This window comes from Brachionichthys hirsutus, chromosome 3, assembly GCF_040956055.1.
Source record: "Brachionichthys hirsutus isolate HB-005 chromosome 3, CSIRO-AGI_Bhir_v1, whole genome shotgun sequence".
Classification (NCBI taxonomy): Eukaryota; Metazoa; Chordata; class Actinopteri; order Lophiiformes; family Brachionichthyidae; genus Brachionichthys; species Brachionichthys hirsutus.
Genome location: NC_090899.1, coordinates 4,213,621 through 4,237,451, shown reverse-complemented (window position 1 = coordinate 4,237,451; position 23,831 = coordinate 4,213,621). Strand labels below are relative to the sequence as shown.

At 49.4% G+C, this 23,831-nt stretch overlaps 1 protein-coding gene across 1 annotated transcript; it reads left to right on the top strand.

The window, feature by feature from the left end:
* The first annotated feature begins 1,893 nt into the window (after nucleotides 1–1,893).
* On the top strand, nucleotides 1,894–22,293 carry cicb (capicua transcriptional repressor b). The gene is made up of 19 exons (XM_068754866.1): nucleotides 1,894–5,668; nucleotides 14,765–14,914; nucleotides 15,019–15,193; nucleotides 15,565–15,676; nucleotides 15,771–15,953; nucleotides 16,062–16,194; nucleotides 16,275–16,453; nucleotides 16,704–16,842; nucleotides 17,075–17,172; nucleotides 17,277–18,210; nucleotides 18,456–18,595; nucleotides 18,716–18,876; nucleotides 19,626–19,816; nucleotides 20,206–20,999; nucleotides 21,080–21,237; nucleotides 21,347–21,507; nucleotides 21,587–21,721; nucleotides 21,805–21,936; nucleotides 22,037–22,293. The coding sequence occupies exons 1-19, from the start codon at nucleotides 1,894–1,896 to the stop codon at nucleotides 22,291–22,293; spliced, it is 8,007 nt and encodes a 2,668-aa protein (XP_068610967.1).
* The last annotated feature ends 1,538 nt before the right edge of the window (nucleotides 22,294–23,831 follow it).

Sequence of the window (23,831 nt, the reverse complement as noted above, 5' to 3'; positions counted from 1 at the left end):
CACGTGTTGGCTAAGCTTCGTTGAGCAAACCTCATAAATGTTTACACATCTGCATGCATGTGTGTGTTTGCGTGGTTGTGCGATTGTATTTAGCCCGTAATCTTGCATCAGAGAGTGTCCCTGATCCGGTGCCAGACTTTTCATTCTTCTCATTTTGGGGTGTATCTTACCGTAGAAAATGATTGCAATTCTACTCATTGTGTCTAAGTGTGTATGTGTATGTGTGTGTGTGTGTGTGTGTGTGTGTGTGTGTGTGTGTGTGTGTGTGTGTGTGTGAGAGAGAGCGAGAGCGAGAGCTAGACAATGACAAAAGACGAGGGGGAAAGACTGAGACACCGAAAGAGTAAGCGAGGCTCAGCGAGTTCTAGAAAGACTGTGGAAATTCCCAGAGACTTCGAAGGAGCGGCCAAACAGCTGCATCGCCCGACTCGTGTCTCTCTCTTTCTCACTCGTGCCGTAGAGCGACTTCACTGCCAGCTCTTTCCCTCAGATTGTGTTGCGTTTGTGTTACGATCTGACATTAGTACACAAAGTTAAATCTGTATGAGTTGAAAGTTAACCTGGCACATGTCCTGGTAACTAGAGGCGGGTGCAGGGGAGAGACCAGGCGGCCTGCAGTATGAAATCCAATTGCGTGTCTTTGTGTGTGTCTGCTCCATGTATTTTAATTTAAAGCGTTAAAGAGCTGAAATTTAAGTGAGTGAGCTTGTTTGCCTTTCTTTCAGACTCAAAAAGGGATTTATAAAGGCACCACTCTTTATTTGAAATTTGCCCGGGTAGTTTGTGATATATGAAAGCGAATGAAATATTTTAAAAAGTTTTAAAGATTGTCAGGAGCAAAAAGAAAGAGGCAAACAACAAGACAAATGCCAGCAGCAACAATGTCTTAGTCAACACGGCTGCAGTCTGTATCAGACGCAATCGGTGATTAGAGAGTCTGGATGCAACATTAATTATGGCTCTAATCTCCCTCTTCACGGACCGACACAACCTGGGGATGGCGTCGAGGTTGTTGATGCTGTCGTGGTCGTTCGCTCAACCGGCTCCACGGGCTTTCAGTGGGGTTCAGGGCAACAGAACAGTTCAGAACTCCAGAACCGCCACCGGCACGCCGATGCCTCTGCCCTAGTCCGGCGGCCCCAGCTGTCTTTTTTTTTTTTTTTAATGCACTCATCATGCCTTTTTAAGAGGGTGGACTAATGGAACAGAGCAGTGGTCATTTTGATTTTGTTGCCATCATTCATGTTTGACTGTTGATAAGTTACCTTTTGTTGTTTACTATAAGTAAACTAAATCACTGCATAAAATACATCATACTCGAACTATTTTATGCAGATTAAATGTCGATCTCAGACCTGGTTGATGATGATTGCCTGCTGAATTGTCAATAATTTCTCAACAATTGAAACATAAATATATTTTGTTTTTTTCTTAATAATTTAATAATAACCCAGCTATGATAAAGTAACATTTTTCATGCCGTTTATTTTGATGAAACTGTCATTTTCAAATGTATCTGGTTTTCAAAATGGCATATCAATAATGTTTGATTTATTGGGTATGAAGCGCACACAGACATACTTTTACACGAGCGTTAGTGGATCAGGCACCGAAGGTGAAATAGTAATGAGCAAATATCGGCTATTTAGCGAATAACCAGCGCAGCACACTTCCAGCTATAACATATTTTTTTATTCTTAGCTATTTTGGATGATGAAGATAATAAATGACTACTTATCATGTACATTTTCCACTTCTTTTCCAGCCTGCGATACAGAGGACAGAAGGACGGGCAAGAAGAAAAAGTAGAGATTCACAAAAAAGGAGTGCCTTAGAAGTGGAAAAGGAGTGGAGCTACCAAATCTGTACCGCTTTGTGAGCAGTGAAGGAAACATGCGACCAGGAAAGAAACACAGAGGGCGCTCTCCCCCATTAACGAGAGGAAGAGGGGGTAAAAGGAGAGGAGGCTCTCAGCCTCTCCAAGAGAAAGACCTCAAAAGAGTTCAGAGGGAAACGCTCGTCAAAGCCACGCAGAACGCACCAAATACTCCACTTACACGCAGACAGACGAAGCCCGCAACCACCGACTCGAACGAAGAATCGATCACGAGAAGCAATACCCCCGCAAAAGAGGAGTCTACTGAGCTGAGGAAAGCAGAGGACTCGGTTGAGAGCGATGAAAGGACGGCAGAAGAAAAGGCCGAAAACAAAAAGATAGTGGACACAAATGGAAGTGGCGCCATCTCCTCTGACACTGTAGCATTTCCTACCTCGACCCCGGCATCACTCGCCACAGCCACCAATCACAGCCCCAGCGTAGGCTCGGTCTCCAGTAGGAAAACGGCCACGTTTAAGGCTCGTGTACCCAAGAAAAAATACACATTTGAGCACTTTGTTAACAATACAAGTTCCCCGACTACCATTCCTACCTCTAGCCCTGCACTCATTCGCAACAATTACTGCAATACTAACAGAAATATCAGTGACGGCGTGAATGCACCCAATAATTATGTCAAGAATAGCAACAATACTAGTAATAGCATCAATGTTAGCATCAACAGTAATTCTAACAGTAACACTGCAAGCGGTATTAGCAACCTGATTAACAGTAGTACTTTAATCAATAGCAGTAATAGTATAAGTAATAATTGCTCAGGTAATCAGCCATTAGTGCTAACTGTAGAATGTAAAGCTACAGGAGCTAAACATTTTGTTTCCACAGAGGATAAGACCCTCGTGACAGTGGCTTCCCAGGAAAAACATGCCCAAGCTGGAGCCAATGAATCAGAGGGGACTCCTAATTCAGTGCGTTCCCCGTCCACGGACACAGCTAGCGAGCATTCAGCTGACCTAGACGTGACGGAACCCACAGGACCAGGCCTGCATCAAAAAGACTCTCACGCCACATCAGCCCCCGTCCATAACTCCCACCCTAAAGAGGAGAACAGTCTTTCGGAGGGGCTGGCTGAAACTCTGGCCAAAGGGATGAAAAACCAGCGAGTTCTCGCTCGCCAAATCACGAGGACCACGGAAAGAGGAGTTGGGCCAACGGGAGACAGGAGCGTGAAGGTGAATGACTCGTGCACTTTATCACCAGTGTTCAGACCAGGGGTGGTACGTGGGGTGAGTGAAGGTACTGTTGAAGTCCAGCTCCAAGGAAAGGAGACCCTTGTTGAATACCCTTTAGGTTATGAAACCTTCACGACATTGTCAGCAGGAGCTAAGAGCACCGTGGAGTTCATTTTGGATGCCCCCCCACCTGGCTTGGCACCTGTTGCTGTCGGAACACTAGTATGTGTGCCTTTTGGTGGAGAAGAGGGGCATCCTCTTCTGTACAGAGAGGGCATTATTGCCCAAATGGACCCCCACCCCGGTGTCTCATTTCCTTACCAGGTGCTCCTCAGTGAAGAGATGTTGGACAATAAAGAGGAGAAAGAAAGAAGGAAAACTCAAGCAGTGTGGGTGTCCCGACAAAGTTTGAGACTGATCACGCCTCCGTGGGAGGTCTCGTGCTTGGATGGTGGGAGGGCAAAGGAGAGAGAGCGAGAGAGAGAAAGGGAAGAGAGGGAACGGAGGGAGGAGATGGAGGTGGAGAGGGAAGTGTGCCAGTTGAGCATTGGAATGGGGGTTCTGGGAGGAAGGTTGAGTCATGGTTTTTCACTTAAAGGGGTTGCAGGAGGACATCCCTACGGAAATGCGCATCCACCCTCCCTTTCTAATGCGGGTGGAGGAGAAAACCATTCTGACAGACGGAGACAGAAGCAGCCAACCAGTCCAGAGGAGGACATGGAGGTCTCTCACTTTAACATGGGCCTCACTGTTGCTCCCAAGGCAAACGCAGCATCCTCTCAGCACAGCAACATCACCTCCAAGTCCAGTGACTATCCTCCTTCCTCCCCCCACCTCTCTGTGATGCAAGGTCTGGCACCCCCCCACCTCTCCACCATACTTGGTTCCCAGCCACCTCCTCCTCCTCCTTTACAGGGGTCTGAAATGAACAGCATGACTTCAAATTTAACTCCATCAAAGTCCATCCCCTCTCATACTCCTACTCCCACCTCTGGTGGGGGTTCGTCTTCTACCTCCTCTCGTTCCAGGACTCCCCTCTCGTTGGCCCAGCAGAAGTACAAGAAGGGCGATGTAGTGTGCACCCCCAATGGTATCCGTAAGAAGTTCAATGGTAAGCAGTGGAGGAGGTTGTGTTCCAGGGAGGGCTGCATGAAGGAGTCGCAGCGTCGTGGATACTGCTCTAGACACTTGTCCATGAGGACCAAAGAGATGGAAGCTGCAGGGGGAGAGAGAGGAGGAGGAGGTGGCAGCAGCTCAGGGACGGTCACCCCCTCCGACCTGCGGGGGAGAGCGAGCAGCGAGTTTGATTGGGACGACACATCACGAGAGAGCAGTGAGACCAGTAGCAGAGGGGACTCTCGACCCCGCTTGGTCCTCCCCTCCCTCCTTCCCCATGATTTGTCGTCACGCTTTGACTTTGACGAGTGTGAGGCTGCTACCATGCTCGTGTCTTTAGGGAGCTCCCGTTCTGGTACCCCCTCTTTTTCTCCCATCTCCAACCAGTCACCCTTCTCTCCTGCCCCGTCTCCTTCGCCCTCTCCACTCTTTGGTTTCAGACCAGCCAACTTCTCCCCGATTACCGCCTCCCCGGTCTTGCAACACCGGAGACACAGGCAACCCAGTGGGACGGGGGCAGGAGGGGTCGGGGGAAGTAAGACAATAGCCCCAGCTGGAGGAGGAGACCGCGAGAGACACACTTCAGGCGTCCAGCCATCCTTCCATAGTAACCTAATGTTTACTGTCCCGATGAGCCCCAGCAAACGAAAGCCCGATGCACCTCCTCCACCGGCCCTTCCCTCACACCACCACGATTACACACCTAAGACAGACCTGGAGCAGGGGGAGCTCAACAACTCCTTCAGGGTGCTGTCCCCACAGACGCCGAATTCACATTCCTGCACGCACACACCCACCTTCTCCCGACCTAGAGGAGTGACCACCCCCTCCTCTAGCAGGCCACCATCCTCCACTGCTGTCTCCCCTCCTCCTCTGTTGGTGTCTCCAACTCCTCCTTCTCCCCTCACCCCAGACGGAGGCCCACGCCGTGTCGTCCCCGTATCTCAACAAGCCCTAAGGGACTCCCCTGTCATCGTTAGGAATCCTGAAGTCCCACTGGCAAAATTTGCAGAGTGTCCTCTGGAAAAAGGAGGTGTAAATGAGGGCGGAGCTGAAAACGCATCACCTAATGATGCGAGCCTTACACCCCTGGCCCCTCAGCATATTTCTGGCCTCCAGGTTCCCGTCCCCATCAATGCAGCTTCGGCCACATTGCCCAATGGCACCGTCCTTTTGCGGAGCCCAACCCAAACGCTGGTGCTCGTGTCCCCGACACCTTCCTCCCTGCCCGCCACCGACAACCCATCCGCTGCTCTGCAGGCCCTGTCAGTTACTGTCAGCTCAAGGGTCACAGCGCCCCTTCCAAGTAGCACGGACTGCTCTGGAGGACAAGAAGAGATCCGAGGGACAGAGTTTGGGGGTGAAGTTCAGCAACCGGTGCCCTGCCACCCTTCTCCCACCGCTTTGTTGCCCCTAATCCTCCCTGCTGAAAGCCTCCACCCTATCCCAAGAAAAGACATCATCATGGGGCGTCCCGGCACAGGTGAGAATCACTCCGTGTGTGTGTGTGTGTGTGTGTGTGTGTGGGCAGTGGCTTTGAAATTTAGGGAAAATTAATTTATAACATTTGTAAAATCGGCTCCAATTCGAAAAGTATTAAATGTTGTGTTTAATGTTTGTTCCTAAAAGATAACAGTCACATGCCAGTTGTTTTAATCTTTATTTAAAAGAGCAAATAAAAAACAAGATAGCTGAAAGAAAATGTTTCTTGTCAATTACAGAATAATATAGATTGGAATAGAGCAGTAATATGGAAATCAATCTGGAGAATAATAAAATAAAAAAACAGGTTTTCTATTAGAAAATGCCGTTTTGTTTTAAATATGCAAAGCAAGTCAGACTTTATTTATTGATACCAAATTACAGCTCTGTATAATGTGAATGGAGGAACTAGTTGGTTGCAAAAAAATATATCTGTGTATTTATCTGTGTGTGTGTGTGTGTGTGTGTGCGTGCGTAGTTGCATTAGAGGAAAAGTGCAAAAGAGAAACTATGGATGTCCATGCTTTGGTGTTCTTGTGTTTTCTGTAGGGATTAGACTGTATGTTATGCAGGATTACCTTTCTTGATGTTCGAGAATCCCATTTATATTCCCAGTAATTATAGACAGGAACTTCACGGCTGTTTAGTAGCAAATAACGTATGACAAGACCAAATGCAACAGCATAGCTTCATCATTGAGAGGAAGAGGAGGAGTTTGATGAGAAAGAGCGAGGAACCTGAAAGTGTAAGAAATTATGTATTTAAAGAAAGACGCAAAGGTGGGTATGAAATGTGTAGGCTGCATTTTGTAAAGCCAGTTACGGAGTGTTTCCACCAGCTTATTTTTGTTTTTCGGCTTTAGAAAGAGCTAAAAAAATTAGATGAGATTAAAAAGAACATGGCATAATAAATATATCAACAATGTTTAAGTCTTAGACAAGTTTAACCGATGCTGTGGCCTGTATGATGGAGCATATTTCATCGTCAGCCCAAAATAAGAGCATACTTCTCCGTTGTGTTATATGTGGAGATATCGGGTTATGTATTGTAATTCGCTTTACTGCGGCCTTTTGCCCTGTGTGTGTGTGTGTGTGTGTGTGTGTGCGCTTTAGTGTGTTGTGCAGAGTTTCACTGGTGTGACAGAGAAGTTGACAGGAAAGGGAGCGCTGTCATATTGAGTATACGCTCCCTCCTCTGATCCCTTTTTTTCGGAGCCCAGAGGACGTTGTATGAAAAGAATACCGTCTCTTTGTGTGAGTTTATGCACTGTTGTCTGTGCGAGTGTGTGGAGCACATGTGGGTGTATCCGAAAGAGGGTGTGTGTGTGTGTGTGTGTGTGTGTGTGCTTCACATGGTCAGAAGAGAGTGTTGAAAAAGCACTAAAGTAAGAAATATCACACACGTATGTTTGCAATTGACACCTGTAGCTTGTTGGGGATTTAAATTTGCGAAGGGGTTCATGCTTTCTTATGAGTTTGTGAAATACGATGGTAAAGTTTTTCTTTTCAAGTTTTACATTTGTGGATATTGTGTGTCAGAACATATACTCTAATATATATTTGGGGTTATAAAAATATAGTTTAAAGTATCTTGGCAAAATTATATTTTCTGCAGTGATATGAACTGAATATTTCCATAAAAAGAAAGCATAATTACTGCTAATAGTATTCATCTTGACACTTCTTGTACTGAAAGTAGAGTGGATGGTATTATGTGTGTCTTTGGGTGACAGCAATAAATAGAATTCAAAGTGCATCAGTCTGTATTTGATCATTTGTAGGCACACATTCACTGTTGATCTGAATTATGTTGAAAACACACACACACACACACACACACACACACATTATTTAAAATTCTCCTCCATGTGGTAAAAGTTCATCAATCGTGACACAAAGGATTAGGGAAGAAAACTTAAACCAACTAATTGAATAAATAAATAAAACATTTAGACAGATTGCTATTAGGAGTGAAAATACTGAGAAAGAACCGGAAACCCGTATACGTGTAACGCGTGTACGTATTTAACTCAGACTGGAATCCGACACGTACACGTTCATATCCCCATTTTTCATTCGTTCACTCAAAAGGAGTGAGGCACCAAACTCTGAGCCCTCCCCTCCTGACGCTCTCGCACACTTTTGGCTAAAGCTGTGTGTTCTCTGTGTGCGTATGTGCATGTGCATGTGCATGTGCTTCCTCGGAATATAAATGACAGGTCGCGGTAACTTCTTAGATAATTAAACTCTTTGACATGCAGGGAGAAAATCGACGAGGTGAAAGACGAGACCGTTTTCATGGTGTCGCGTGTGTGTGGTGCGTGCAGTGTGTGTGTGTGTGTGTGTGTGTGCATGAGAATGATGAGCCAAGCATCAATCATCGTGAGCCGGATATGATGCGTGAGCACCAAAACTCTGTTGCCATGGCAACAAAGCAAACATTGTACTGACGTAGCCTATGCATAACCTGGAATGCTCAAATATACCTGTAGCTGTGTGTGTGTGTGTGTGTGTGTGTGGACATGCATGTGTTTCTACACAAAAACGCAGCAGCATGTTCTTGTTCCATCAACACGAACTGAAAAGAGAAACAATCCCGGATAATCGGAGGGTTTCCTCTAAATTCGTGACTGAAGTGCTTAAAATGTATTGTTGCTTTACTCACTTTCATTTCCGATAGCCGTTTTCCATTTGATACTTTTACAGAAAGCAAGCCGCTTTTTAAGTCTCACTCCAAAGTGAGCGAGCGAAGTGTGCATGGAGTCATTCTCATCAAGAGAACCTGGACGCCCTCGTTGCTGCAGAAGTCTAAAATGCCTTTTGAATCTTGTCTTGGTTGATCTCTTGTGAGTTTCTTACGTTGTCCTCTTGCATCCCAGTTTCAACAGAAACTCCAGTTTTATTTGTGGCCAAGTCGAGAAGCTGCTTGACATTTATAATTGTAATTATAGAATAATTATTTTTGACATCTTTTTTTTCTTTGAAAATATTTATTGCACTACAACATTTAATGTTCTCAAAGATGTGTTTGTGTAACTTTGAGCTATGTTGTATGAGACATTCATTCTACTCAAAATGCGATAGTTACACACGGCTGAAAGGCAAATTACGGTCTTACTTTTGTTTGTTCGTACTTGTCTCTCTCTCTCTCTAAGCATGTCACACTTTCTTAAGTACCGTACATTTAAATACACTTTTTCACGCTGCCAATTTACACTCGCACAACTGTTTTCCTCTTCACGCTTCTGCTTTCCTCTATCGCATATTTTTATATTATGCTTCTACTGTAAAAAATGACTATACTGTACATATATTTTAACCCTTAAGTCCATCGCATTGCAGTGGTTTCGCTTCCCCTCCTCTCCACATTACTCTCTTCATCCTGGTCTACCCGGATACGGATACCCGGGAATAACATCCCCAGTCCCTCCCGCCCCTGTTTTACGTAACGCTTAAAGCCCTGCATATCCTCCCTGGCCATGGCAACAACCACATCTGGATCACACAGCCATCTAGAATGGCTCCAAAGCATACGTGATGCCTTCAAGTCTTGCCACAAAATGTCCACGTGCAAGTATAATCCCATTATCTGCTCAGCGAAGTATACAATGTGGGGTAATCTCAAAATGGACCTTCAGTCGAGACTTACACCGCATACATGTAAAGTTAGGCACTCAGATTTGTTCCCACGTCTGCAGGGTCTCAGTTGTTCCCACACGCATCGATCTTCGTACATCATAGCCCCCACACGTCCTAAACTTTGCAATGCGAAGATTTTTTTTTTACCTTTTGAAATGTCTTTTTCTGCTTAATTGCAGTCTCCACTTCTCATCCCTGCATCTCTATCTTCTAAGTCTTTTCACTGGGTTTCTGCTGCTCCACGGCTGTTGGCCATCCATCTGCAGGCGAGTAGTGCCCCCAGATGGGTGAATGAACACATTACAACATCCCTCCCACTGTGGATCGAAGGCTCGCTCGCCAAGCTCATGTTTCATTTATCTTCCTTATTATTCATTGTTGGGAAGAAAATGTCGCTGCATCTGCATAAAGCCAGCGAGTGTTAAGTGTGTTCTGTGGCCAATGGGATCCGTCCAGTTCCCAGTTGTCATTTGATTCCTCTGAATATGCAAGATTGAATGAAGAACAGTGTCGGAGTTTAGTTACTTCATTTTATTTTTGTGCTATAGATCTATCCCTCTGGGTGTCGAGTAAATCATTAAAAGTAAAACTGCCTAATTTCATTTAAATAAAAAAATAAATGGTTAGTGGGACACTAGCGACCAGGGGCGACACGGGGACATGTGCCCAACATAGCTGTTGCCATGGTAACTGCATAGGACTGGTAGATTGAGTAATAATTGGACGGAGCAAACGGTTGGTTGTGGGAGGGAGAAACACACACAGAGAGAGGTGGAAGATGAAGTGAGGGAAGAGAGACGGGATAGCAGAGCGAGGAATGGCGGCGCTCCACCTGCGTAGGTGAAACGAAAGAGGGAACGTTTACCGTTCGCATGGCGTTTGACAGACAGACCTAAGAGCAGGCAGCCAATGAAAGCTGCAGAACACCTACACAGACGTTGGTTGGCAGAAACATTTGGGCTCATCCGAGGGGGGGGGTATCTTCTACTGTTGTTTCATGCTAGCGCTATTCTTCTCGACTCACTGCTTTTAAACATCCCTAAGCTCTAAAATTCCATGTGTTCCGACCCCTCGTGCCCACCTCACCCACCTCACCCACTCCCAACAACTACATGCATGCAATCAGCTTATATATATATATATATATATATATATATATATATATATCTTAACTGGAGATCTTTTTGAGCCTTAACAACTTTTGAGACACTGTAGATTATCTCGGAAGTGGAAAAACAACAACTTTTGTACAAAGACATTTGCAGTATTTTGTGACTTATCAAGTCAGAAATGAAATATAAACAAAATGCATGACTTTGCTCAGAATAACTGCTGCTGTCTCTTCTTCTAATACCTATTCACTGACCCTGTAATGGAGACTCTCTGGGTTAAAAGAAGTACATAAAACTATTACCTATAGAAAACTAAATACAGTACGTCAAATATGTGTATCCGGCAAAGATTGCAAATCCACTTTGTTTTAGTACAAAACATTTACTGATGCTAGATTATTATTTCCCTTTTATCTAGGCTTGGTATAGTTACACAGATCATTATGTTAAAGTTCCAGTGTTTTCTATTTGGAGATGTGTGTCCGAGGATGGGTTAACGTTTCACCACAGAGAACAAGAGCTAAAAGTTGCCCCACAGCCTCCGTTATTAAGCTCATAATGAGCTGGCTGGCTGGGGGCAGTGTTGTATTTGTAATTTGGATCTGTGCTGTAATCTGAGCCTGACTTTTTGACTCACAATATGGCAGTAAACCATTTTTATTTTTTGTATTTGGGGGGGGGGCTCTTACATTTAAAATGTAGGTATCTTAAAATACTTTCCCTCTTTGACCCCCACCACTGGCTCCTCCATGTAAGAGTTCCATAAGCAGAATTTGTTTTCTCTCCATCCACCCACTCCCTCCTCCAGCTCTCCTCTCCCTGCCTGCCTCTCCTGCTGAAAATGACTCTCAGTCTATTTTTATCCTCTGGTTCTCTCCGCTCTCTCTCATTCCACCCATTTCCCTCTTTTTCTAACCAGCCCTACTCTCCTGTTTTCAGTCCTCTTCTACTATCTGTAGAATAACAATAAAACATTTCACCCCGTTCATGTGAATGTTGCACTAGATCATTGAAATGAATGTCCAGGGGAGGTACGTTTACTACACGATGGAGAGATGGAAAATGTTTGAGGAGTTCTAAGGACTGTCATGGTGGAAAATTACATCACTGCCCTAAACGGCTTTTCCTAAAACAAATATGTAGCATTACAAGAGAAGGGGGTTATAATCCCGCTCATAAATGAGAACTACCGGTACTACTTGAGAGTATTTCTGTTAGTGTGTACGTTTGCACATATGAGCTTCGGGAAATATACAGACATATGCAGAATAGCCATGTTTACTCATATCAGATTAATTTGTGTGGATGTGCATCGTCATCCTGAACCAAGAGCCTTTATCAACACCCAACCCATGTGCTGATTGCATAAGGAAACCAAAGGCTGCGTTCGGCTGAAACAGGGAACAGCTCACTAGCGCCTTCCCGCATCGGATTGTCGTCACGAGTAGATTTAGTCGAGAATTTAAAAAATGAAGGAGAAAATCTAACTTGTGTTAAGTCATTGGTTGGCTGGTATCTGAATGTCGGCTTTTTATTCGCTGTGTTGAGCATCAGTCAAGATTTACTACGAATCCTGTACCAATGACACAAGCCTGGGACGGGCTTATTGGGAAAAACATTAAAGAAAACTAGATTTATGAGGCATTAATTTAATGTATGATAGTGCTACGGATAGAATGGAGTCACGTGACGCTGTATATGATTTTGTTTTTTTTTGTTTTTAAAAGTTAAATGCTATTATTTTGGCAACAAGAGCCGCTGGTCGAAAAGCCGGGTGAGATTTGCATATGACTGGCATTCCAGCGCACTCTTTGCCCAATAATATTTTGCGACGCGCGTGTGACGTCGATCTGTCTTGACCAATAGTAGCGTGTTATTCGCCGACGGAGGGGGCGGGACAAGGCTGGGCGAGGTTGACAGGACGAGAAAGGGCGGGGCCAGCAGCCTAGTTTACAACAAGAGGAAGAGGGAGGGAAAGAGAAAGGAAGGGCCGAGGCTTCAGGAGAGACAACGAAACAAAAATAAGGGTTTAAACTCGGGCCGGGAGCGGCGGGGACGCGCCGCGGGGACGTGTCTGGGCTAAAGCAGCAGTTGTAGCAGCAAGTATCCGGTTCGGGCGGTGCGCGCCGACGCCGTTCGCACGAACTGGCCGCGAGGAAGAGGAAGAAAAGTGCGCTTCATCCCCTTTCTGCCTGCCGACCGGAGCCAGGAGTCCCACACGAGAGTCGCCTTTTTTTTTTTCCTTTTTACTTCTTTCTTTTTTTTTAGCCGAGTGCGGGACCCCCAGTAGCCGCTAGCTAACGCCAGCCCCGCGGTCTGTTGAGATGCTAAGCAGAGACCAGCGTAGCTAGCCCGTAGTAAACAGTGCTTGCTAGCTGATGCTAAGCGCTGGGTGATGGATGAATGCACCAGACTTCCAGTCATCCGTCTGGGAGGGGGGTAAACACGCAGCTCGAGCGGGTTCACCGACATTATTGCCCTTCTTTGCCTGATCTTTTGGATCATGGCACGTGTTAACTGTCAACTTATGACAGGTGCCGAGTGCAGCCCTGGGGGGGGCAGGTAACGGGAGGAACGATTGAGCGTTTTGTTTATTGCACACACACCCCCCCCCCCCTCCTCGTTGGATTATTTTTGTGAATAAACGCCCTTTGTAGTCCAGAAATGAACGCGATTGTGTTTCTGTTGCCTCCGTCCGTGCGGCGGGTGCACGGCCAGGGGCGTTCCCGACAGGCTGCTCTGGATTCGGAGCGCTGCGCGTCGGTCGTTGCGTGAGGGCAGCTCGATTAGCTTTATGTGTGGTTCATCATGGGAACCGGCCGATGCTAAACTTTGTGCACACCATTTTGAGAATGCCCCAAGTTGGAAGCAGACGGGATCCCCGCAGCTTTGACGGGCCGGATTTGCTCGTAGCGCGGAGCTGCTTGGCCTGATCGATACGATGCCCGATCAGGGCATCCGGTTATCTGTTTGAGATCGATGTGCTTCTTCGTGCCTCCCAACTCCTCTCGTTCTCTGCTGTAAACAGAGCGAGCTTCGACACGTTCCCCGGGATACAGCGTATGTTTCGGGCGGATGCTTTAATTGAGGCCGTGGATCGGCTCGAGGCCTTGTTAACCCATTCATGGCCGAGCTGCTGTAGCAATGTAAACAAACAGGGGAAAGGGGGCATCGGGGGGTAATTAGTCCAAAGGGAGGAGGGTCGTTACCTTCTATCACAATCATTCCAGTGGATCGTGTGAACATTTCTACGTTTTTTTGTCAGATTTAACTTAATTTGTGTCTTTTACTGCGATTGGTTCTCGTACATTTCGTCCATCCATGTGCGCGTTTTCAGATCGCTGCGATAAAAAATAGATGGATTCTACTTGAGTAATTTTACATTTTTATTTACATTGGAACATTGAAACAAATCCCCGTGATGATGCAATACTTATGGTGGATGATGAGGGGATGAAACGGACACAGACGCCGTCGCTCCTCGCCTGTGAGCTCGCCAGCATCATCAGTTCGGGATTGTGGATTCAATGAGATTCTTCGCATGGATTTTTTTCTGTGAATTTTTAAAAGGACATTCATAATTATTTTTTTGGGGGGGGCGTGAAACAGCAAGGATTTTATTCAACCATGTTCTCATCAGACAATCCTCAGTATCTCCGCCAAGGATTAAGCATGTTTGGTTAGTCCGTGTTATTTACCTTGTTTGTATGAAGTGAATCTTTTTTTTTTGTCTAACCTTAGAGCACACAACAGTATTTCATCACAGTTTGTGAGGCTCTATTATTGATAACATGCACTTTAAAGCTGTTAGAAGCCTGATTGTTTTTATTTATTGAATGTTTTTGGGTGTTAGTGAGTGTTTGAAATGAATATTATATGATTTACACGATGCCTTTGTAATTCATAATGGTTCAGATTGTATCAGTTTCTGTTCTCATTCCAGCCCGTTATTCAGAACAGAAAGTCCTTTTGCACATCTGTTGTTGTTTGAGAGACTTAACCAGTTAAGTGGCTCAAGGTGGACTCCTGTAACAAAACTCATATTCCGTATACGTAGCGTTTAAACTATTGATTTGGTTTCATTCTGCCAGGAGTAACGTTGCTCATCCAAGGGAACTGTTGTCCGAAATATGAACGCTTCTCTATTCTTTTTTTTAATGTGTTAATTTGTATTTATATATTTAATCCTAACTAATGAAAAAGATCCGCGGTAACGTTGCAAACTAACTTGTAACGCGTTACTAGAGCGTGTTATTGGAGCAGGAATGCATCACTGCTGAGGATCCTGTTATGAGCAGCAGATGTTGTTGGCCGTTTGTCATGAACGGTACCGTTTCCCCTCCGCAGTGTGGACCAACGTGGAGCCCCGGTCAGTTCCAGTCTTCCCCTGGCATTCATTGGTCCCTTTCTTGGCACCGACCCAATCGGATGCTTCCTCTCAGGGAGGAGAAAGTCCACACCCTGTCACCCACCCCCAAACAGCTGGTCTGAAGACAGGTACTGAATGTAATTTCAGTACCTGTGCACTGTGTACCATATGTGTTTGTTTATTGTTTTGAGTATCCCATATTAACGAGTTTCTCCGTGATGCTCTTTATCAGAGTGTCAGGGCGTGGCGGCGCTGTCACAAGAGCCCCCAGAGGCACCTCCCACCACAGAGAGGGGTCCCCTCTCCCAGCCCCCCCCCTCGTCCGACGAGCAGCCTCCAGAGAAGGAGAAGGGAGACGGGGAGCGGGAGCGGCCTGACAGCGAGACCGAGAGCGACGTGGACGACCCGTAAGTTTAAAGTAAACGCAGTAAATGTACCCTCATCGGGGTCGCATTGATTCAGATTGACCTTTGAAGGAATGAGAGGTCAAATGAAACAAATGCGTTTCACAAAATATACAGAAATTTGATAGAAATTTAAAGATTAAATTGTTTCAGCTAAGAAAATTCTACGTGGAATTCTGTATTGTCAACACTTATTGAGTGAACAACGTAAAATTCAAGACCACAGTGGTTTGATTGCCGTCAAATAAAGCAGCTATGGAGTGCAAGATGTATTTTTTTATCTATTAAAGATGGAACGCGAGCCTCCATGTCTGTATTGCCCCCAAGGGGCAGTAAAACGTACCCACAGAGCGCTGTCTTTTGTCTCCTCCCAGCTTCCTCCCAGGAGTTGTCCCCGAGCTGCCCCGCCCCACGTCTCCAGTAAAGAGACGCACGCAGTCCCTCAGCGCGCTCCCCAAAGACGCAGATAAGAGCAGCCCCGGGAAGGTAGCTCTTTCCCTGGCATCGGAATCCTCGACGTTCCTTTGAGTAAAATATCTTCTCTAATATCTCTTGTCTCTCTTTTCTTTCCTTCTTTCAGAGGGAGAAGGATCACATCAGGCGGCCGATGAACGCATTCATGATTTTCAGCAAGCGTCATCGAGCGCTGGTGCACCAGCGGCATCCGAACCAGGACAACAGGACGGTCAGCAAGATTCTGGGGGAGTGGTGGTATGCTTTGGGCCCAAAGGAAAAACAGAAGTACCACGATTTGGCCTTTCAGGTACGTGGACGTGTTTTTCAAGCTAAAAAATAAAGGCTCCAAACACGCCGCTTAGTGATGAGCAGAATACGGTTATTCACGTCCGCTTACCCCGTCTCCTGCTCCCAGGTCAAAGAGGCCCACTTCAAGGCCCACCCGGACTGGAAATGGTGCAACAAGGACAGAAAGAAGTCCAGCTCTGAAGGCCGTGGGGTGCCGGGGGGCAAAGACGTCAGGGAGAGGAGCATGTCGGAGACCGCAGGTCGGCTTCGCTCGGCCGACGCGACAGGAAACGCGCTCCCACGTTCTGACGTTGTTCCTTTACACGTTGCTCCCCGACAGAGCCGCATTCCGTGGAGCTGAAGGGGGTCGGCCCGGGCATCGTGGGCGTTTCTGAAAGGGGCGCGGGCGACGGTCACGTGGGGCAGCTTAGCCGTCCCCGAGCCTTCTCTCAAAGCGCCATGCACAGCCTGGAGCGTGGCGACCGGGGCAATACGCAAGCCCTGGCAGACCTGGCGCAGGTAAAGGAGCGGCTGAACTCGCCGTGGAAAGATAATCCGGCCGCCATTATCCCTGCAGCAGGCGTGAACAGCGTTCAGCTGTTATAGCGTAATAATAAAACAAACAATATCAACACTGGCTTTGTGAAATGTGAAATGATTTATTCCTTTAACCCCTTCATGCCTCGCTGCTGGAGACTTCCTGCCCCCCCCCCCCCCCGTCCTGCTCTGCTCCCTCTAAATCGTAGCCGCTCACCAATCTGCGTTGCAGATGTGCGTGGACGGTGGCAGCCAGTTTTCGAGCCGCGCCCCGCCCCTGTCGCAGTCTCAGCGGGGGGTCAGCGAGGACATGACCAGCGATGAGGAGCGCATGGTCATCTGTGAGGAGGAGGGAGACGACGACGTCATCGGTGAGAAATCGGTCCCGCCTTGCTCGTTGGGGTCCTGTTGTAATCTTGATTCTCTTCCACAACACCCGTATTTTTGCGGGGGTTGGGGTGGGAGGGGGGCTAAATTGATAATTCCGTGAGACGTGCGTGTCTGCACTCTGCGCACAGGTGAAGAGGTTAAAGTTGGGATGGTGGCGAGCGCCGAGTTGGAGGAACGCTGAATGATAAATAGCATTCGTCCTCTCCTCCACAGAGGATCCTTATCCCAGCAGCTCCATCGACCTCAAGTGTAAGGAGCGGGTGACGGACAGCGACAGCGAGACTGGTTCTGGAGACGAGAACGAACGCAAGGTAACGGGCCGGATCAGAATCGCTTCTAAATGCATCTCGTGCAGCGCGGAGTCCATCCCAGAACCACCACTGAGTGAATCCTCTCGTTCCGTCTTTGTTTTCAGAGAGCGTTCGCTCCGGTCATCTGCTCTTCTGCGTTATCGTCTCCTCACGGCAGGAGCGTCTCGCTGTCCTCTTACCCCACCGGCAAGCGGTATGACGATGGGAGATCGAGTGGGGGGGGGGTCTCAGACCACCGGCGGAAGGACGGTAGGGACTCGTTCATGGGGGAGGCGGCGGGAGCCGCTCCAAGCGCTCTGGTCCACTCCTCGGGCCAGTCGGTCATCTCCACGTCTCCGGCTGGACGGCCTTCGTCCACCTCGCTGGGCTCGCAGGGCTCGCAGGGCGGGCCCCCCCCCCTCGGCGTGGGTGCAGTCCGGACTGCCTCTACGGTGGTGACCAGCGTCGTGCGTCCCGTTATCAGCACGCCGCTCCCGATTGCCAGTAAACCCAGAGAGGGAGGGGCGTCGTCCAGCCCCCACCCCCAGGAGAGGAAGCCCACGACGCTTCAGCAGCAACAGCTACACGTCGGTCCAGGTTCGGGGGGGGGGCACTACGCCTCATCATCCCCTAGTCCGGGGGGTGTCGTGACTAACTTGCTGTTGGGGGGCGCTCTGTCTGCTCAACCTACCGTCCAGCTTATTGCCCCCTCCCCACACCCTCAGCCCCCCCAGCACCAAGTCCTCCCCCCCTCTGCTGTTTCAGCACCACATAGTCAGACCAACGGGCCGTTGCCCCTCCCTCTGCTGCAGCCCCAGTTCCTTCCGGCCTCGTCACTAGCGCCCCCTGGCGGTAAGGCCATCACACAAGTTCAGTACATCCTACCCACCTACACCCACCCCCACCCCCACCCCAAGAGCCCCCCGCAACCGCTCGGCCAGCCAACCAGCATCTTCAGCCTGCCGCCGGCGGCCCCCACGCACGTATCCGTGGCCAACGGGAGGCAGCAGGGATACTCGTCCAGCCACGCGGGGGCGCTCGTGGGCCACGGAGCCAGAGGTGAGGGTCTATCCAGCCACGCGGGGGCGCTCGTGGGCCACGGAGCCAGAGGTGAGGGTCTATCCAGCCACGCGGGGGCGCTCGTGGGCCACGGAGCCAGAGGTGAGGGTCTATCCAGCCACGCGGGGGGGCTCGTGGGCCACGGAGCCAGAGGTGAGGGTCTATCCAGCCACGCGGGGGCGCTCGTGGGCCACGGAGCCAGAGGTGAGGGTCTTAACTATTCTCCCCTCTGCATTTGTATCAAGTGCAAACGCCATCTCCCATCCTCCAAGGGAAAATGCTTGTTCCCATGGCAACAGTACGGACAGCATCATCTCCCGCCCAGCAGTTTCCCATTGTGGCTCCTCCTCTTCCTGTCCAGAACGGCGCTCAGGCTGGCAGCAAGGTGATTGAGCATTTCATTAGTTTAGTCTCTGTCTTCGTTTGTGAAGCGAACAGAACCAGAACCAGAACCAGAACCAGAACCAGAACCGTTCACTCGGCTCCTCTCTTTGTGCTTCTCCAGATCATCCAGATCGCCCCCATGTCTGTGGTTCAGTCCCAGCTGCCTCAGGGCGGGGCGGCCCACCCTGCCGGTCCCTTTCCCGTAACGGTGGCCACGGCAGCCATGGGGGCTCCAGGATCGGCCCCCCCTCAGGCTGTGCTGCTGCCGCCCGCACCGACCAGGTGGGACACAAACTGGATCAGAACAATGAATCACGGCGTTTGTGGTGACGCGGCGAGTTCAGAGTCAAGCAGTTATCCTGAGTTGACTATTTGTGTGATTCCGTGCTCAGAATAAATCCGTCAGACACGCAGAGCTCTCACTGCCGCGGGCCGTCCTCTTTTAACGTTTTAACGTTTTAACGTATTCACGTATTCTTTTTACCTTGTTAGAAGTAGCACATCAGGAACGATGGACCAGCATTAAGCCCCAATGTGGACCTTATGTCCCGCCCCTCCAGCTACTAAGAAGTGAAAGGATTCCGTAACTAATCAATCTTTATTGTTATTGGTCCGTTTTTTTATGGTCCGATACTTTTTTGAATAGTCGTTTGCAGACGATACAAGAAGCAGATATTCCGGCGGGGGTGCAGCTCTATTCCAGTTGTTAGTCATGCTGCTGGTGGACCAGGTTGCCTCTGCCACCCCCACACCACCTCTTAAACACACACACACACACACACACACGCACACACACACGCTGCTTGCTGTGATGTACCTTCACCCACTGACCCGCACTGCACAACCATTTTTGTCCTGTTTTCACTAATCCTATCTGGATCCTTTTTGTGATTCCACATCGCTATTGAAACCCTTTTATTTCTGCTGCACCTTGTTTTTCATGACAAAAATGTCTTCCTCTTTTACCACGTACTTTAGCCCTCGTGTTTCTCTCCTCGGCACGCGTCACTCATTCTGTCCTTCCTGTCCAGGATCACCTACGTGCAATCCACCCCTGGGGTCCCGTCCCCTCTGCCTCTGGTCTCCACGACAACGGGCTGTTCCACCTCCCAGCACGGCCTCCCGGTGTCTGGATCTGCATATGTTCCATCCCCTCTCGCAGCACTCGGGTTCGCAGCCATTGGCCCACCTGGACAGCCACTGGTTCAGCCACTGATTGCAGGTCAGCGCTGTGTGTAACTGAATTATTCAATTATTATTAAAATGTGTGTCTTCTCCTTAAAGTACTCCTTAAATATAATATTAGCACAGTAAATGTGAACATAAATATATCGAAAAAATAGTTTCTGTCTTTTGTGATCTTTCTCCAACTCCAGTTAACGGATAATCATTTCTTCCGGTTTCAGAAGGGAATTTCCATTTTTTTGATTAGTGCATTGCATTGTGGGAAAATAGTGCCCATTAAAAGCAGACTTCACAACAGTGTGCTCGACGTGCACGAGGGACAGAACACACTCCTGCAACTAATGTGCTCACACGAGATTTGTTCCCGTAGAAATGTCCTGCATCATCACTGCGATAAAAATGTCCTCTTCTGTTTGGTTGGTCCAGGTCAGCCGCCGCTCATCGCCCCGTCCCCGTCCCCGTCTCCGTCTCCGTCTCCGTCTCCCTCCACCTCGGCCCCGGCCTCGGGCAGCCAGATCGTCACTGCCATCTACTCTGCTTCGGCTGGTGTCACTATGGCAACAGGGGTGGTTTCCATGACGGCAGTACCCCCCAGTGTGGTTTACTCCGTGTCCACCCCCTCCAGCGCGTCTCCCCACATCCTGTCCAAACACGTACCGTCCTCCGCCACCGTCTCGCACCCACATCTCCAGCTCCACGTGGACAAGCACGTCCCTCTGGACAGGCCTGCGGGACAGACGGACAGACCGCCTGAGAGGCAGACGGAACTGCTGACGCATTCGGACCGACCGTTGGAGAGGCAGGCGCAGACTTCCAGCTCTGTGGCGCCTCCCAGTGGCTCGGCTGCGTCCTGCAGTCCTCCGCTCCAGATCCAAACGGCCAGTGTCCCCAAACTCGCCCAACTTCCGGTGGTCAGGACCCCTCAGAAGGTGAAGGCAGCCGTGGCAACCATCCCAGTGGGCAGCTATGATGGAGGTGGGCGAGGAAAAGAGAGAGAGAGGGAGAAGGACAGGGAGAGGGAGCGAGAGAGGGAGAGGGAGAGGGAGCGCGAAATCGAGAGGGAGCGGGAGCGGGACGCTGCCGCTGCCGGCCGTTTCTCCTTCGACCCCGATTCTCCGTCGACGCGTCCTGCCGAGGAGCCGCCATCGTCCGAGAGGCCCCAGGAGGGCTCCGGCGCCGGAGGCCCGTCGGACACGTGGAGCAGGGAGAGCACGAAGGAGGTGAGCCGGGCGGCGCCGCGGCGACCCTCGCGTAGCGCTAACGGAATGAAGGCTAGGCTTTAACCCGACTTCGTCTGCAGGCCGGCTGGAAGGAGTCCCTCCCGTCCTCTCCCCCCGCGGCGCCGTCGGCAGCAGAGCCCCCCCTTCCACCCCGGCAGGCCGACAAAGACGGCCCTCCGCCCAAAAAGGTCAAAGCCCGCCCGCCCCCACTCAAGAAGACTTTTGACGCCGTGGACAAGTGAGTTAAAGGTTTTATGAATATTGTGTAGCGCTGCAGAACCGATGAAGGGGCAGCGCACATATACTCTGTCGTGTGTGTGTGTGTGCGTGTGCGTGTGCGTGTGCTGGTGTGGCAGGGTCCTCTCCGAGGTGTACTTCGAGGAGCGTTTCGCCGAGCTGCCGGAGTTTCGTCCCGAGGAGGTTCTGCCTTCTCCCACCCTGCAGAGTCTGGCCACGTCGCCTCGGGCCATCCTGGGCAGCTACCGGCGCAAGCGGAAGAACTCCACAGGTCCCGGGCTAGCTAGCTAAGAGCGGTTAGCGTGGCTCGTCTCCAGGAAATCTCACGTCGCGTCTGTCTCCCCGTGCAGATTTGGACTCGGCCACGGACGACCAAGCGTCTCCGAAGAGGAAGAGTCGCCGGCGCTCGAGCTGCAGCTCGGAACCCAACACGCCGAAAAGCGCTGCCAAGTGCGAGGGAGACATCTTCACCTTCGACCGAGCAGGTAACGCACCAACGTTCGTCTTGTTTTGGGGGCCGCTTGCCCCCCCGGCATGCTGATCTGTGGAACGGCGGTCCCTCTCCCAGCCACAGACGGGGAAGACATCCTGACCGAGCTGGAGTTTGAGAAGGTCCCGTACTCGTCCCTGCGGAGGACGCTGGACCAGAGGCGAGCGCTGGTCATGCAGCTGTTCCAGGAACAGGGCTTCTTCCCGTCAGGTAACGACACAAACAGCCGCTACGCAAGCATTCAGCGGGGGGAGGGGGGGGGGCGTCTTCCTCACGTCTTCCTCACGTCTTCCTCGCGTCTTCCTCACAGCTCAGGCCACCGCAGCCTTCCAGACGAGATACTCCGACATATTTCCCACCAAGGTGTGTCTGCAGCTGAAGATCCGTGAAGTCCGTCAGAAGATCATGCAGACGGCGACGCCCTCGGACGCCTTCGGTTTGGGCATCCCCGACTCCCTCCCCGGGCCGTCCTGCTCCCTGAGAGGGGAGCTGCAGGACGAGGAAGAGGAGCAAGGGTCCGAGGCCATCCCGGAGGATCCTCGTGATTCACAAGACTCTGCGAGATGAGACGGACGGATTGAATAATCCGCTGATCCAATTGGATCCTGATTTATTTCTCTCCTGAGACGTTTCTAAGCAACGGTTATCCTTTTTTTTTTTTTTTGTGTGTGACCCTTGTACCAAAACGAGGACTTGTGAAAGACCAATGGCACAAAACTACCACATAGCACTAACGCACGCACACGCACACGCACACGCACACACGCACGCACACACACGCACACACACACACATCCTGTAAACTCTTGACTCCCACCCTTGATATCTCGCTATCCCGTGGATGCCGGCGAACGAAGGACCGAACGGGTTCTCCTTTTTAACAGAGAGACCAAACAAACCCGCTCCGATGGCGAAACGTCGGCCGCGTTGAAACCAGGATGTCGTGTGTTTGGATATTTAGTTTTTATTAAGGTTAGACGAGTAAAAGCAGGAAGTATCTGTTTGAGGAACAAGCTCGTACGTAGACGTGCCGCGTCTCTGCTGACCGCCGGGGGCTGGGCCCCCCGACGGCCGGACGCCATTGGATCCGACGAGATCGTTGTCGACGCGGAGATCTACCGGCGACGGATTGAAAACAGCGAAATGACTGAAACTGAAGTGGACTTTTGGCGGCGCCGTCATTCCTGCTATCGCCGGACTGCTTCTATCCACCGAGCCCGTTCACGCCATTAGAAAGGAACTGAGCATTCCTGTGCCTCTCATTGGCTAGCAATGAAGGAAGCAGGCGGGTCAGAGTCAGCGGGCACATCCTGGCTATCGGTGGAGGAGGTGTGGCTGATGAACCTGAACCCTCGTCTGTTGCCAAGCAGTTTTAACTTTGTTTTTGTTTTTTTAAGAATGATTTCTATTTAACATTGTCATACTCGTTCGTTGTTTCCCGGCGTTTTATTGTCCTTCATTTTTTTTTACCAGCTTTTAGTTCATTGTACTTATTTCTCATATATATGTATAATTTTGGAGGCAGGCCGCCCCCCTACGTTCCATTCCTCCCTCTTGAACGGCTGCTCCGCCTTTATTTTGATCGTTCATTTCAAAGATGACAAACCCAACTTGGACCTTTCAACAGTAATAACTTTTTAGACAACCCTGTATTCCGCTTTGACCCCCCCCCCCCCCCCCCGTTCCAAGTTTTATTCTACAACATCCACGCTTGTACGTCTCCTTCCTCCCTTTTGTCACTTTATTGCTCTCTCCAGACCTCCTTTAGACGGGCGGGGGGGAAGTCGGGGGAAGTGAGGACTGAATCAAAAAGAGCTGATAGGATCCAACATTGTGTCTTTGTGCAAGACTTGGTTGTTGTAAATAGTTACTGTAGAGTCAACAGACTCGTGTTATTGATAAGGAACAATCTGTCATCGAACATAAACGGCACTCATCAAAGCTGAACAAATATAGCTATTAATGTTTTTGTGTTATACTCTTTGTTTTGCTGTTCCGCTATACCAGAGGACTTTTTATGAGTAACTTAAGTTTGTATATGCATCTTTCAGTATCCAAATAAAAATAGGTGTTCAATTAAAGGCATCTTATTGCTGACATTGTGG

Excerpts from the sequence above, each read along its gene's own strand:
- cicb (XM_068754866.1), top strand. The coding sequence starts at position 1,894 with ATGCGACCAGGAAAGAAACACAGAGGGCGCTCTCCCCCATTAACGAGA. Across the intron at positions 15,954-16,061 it reads ACCACGATTTGGCCTTTCAG|GTCAAAGAGGCCCACTTCAA; the intron begins GTACGTGGACGT and ends TCCTGCTCCCAG. Across the intron at positions 21,937-22,036 it reads ACAGGGCTTCTTCCCGTCAG|CTCAGGCCACCGCAGCCTTC; the intron begins GTAACGACACAA and ends TCTTCCTCACAG.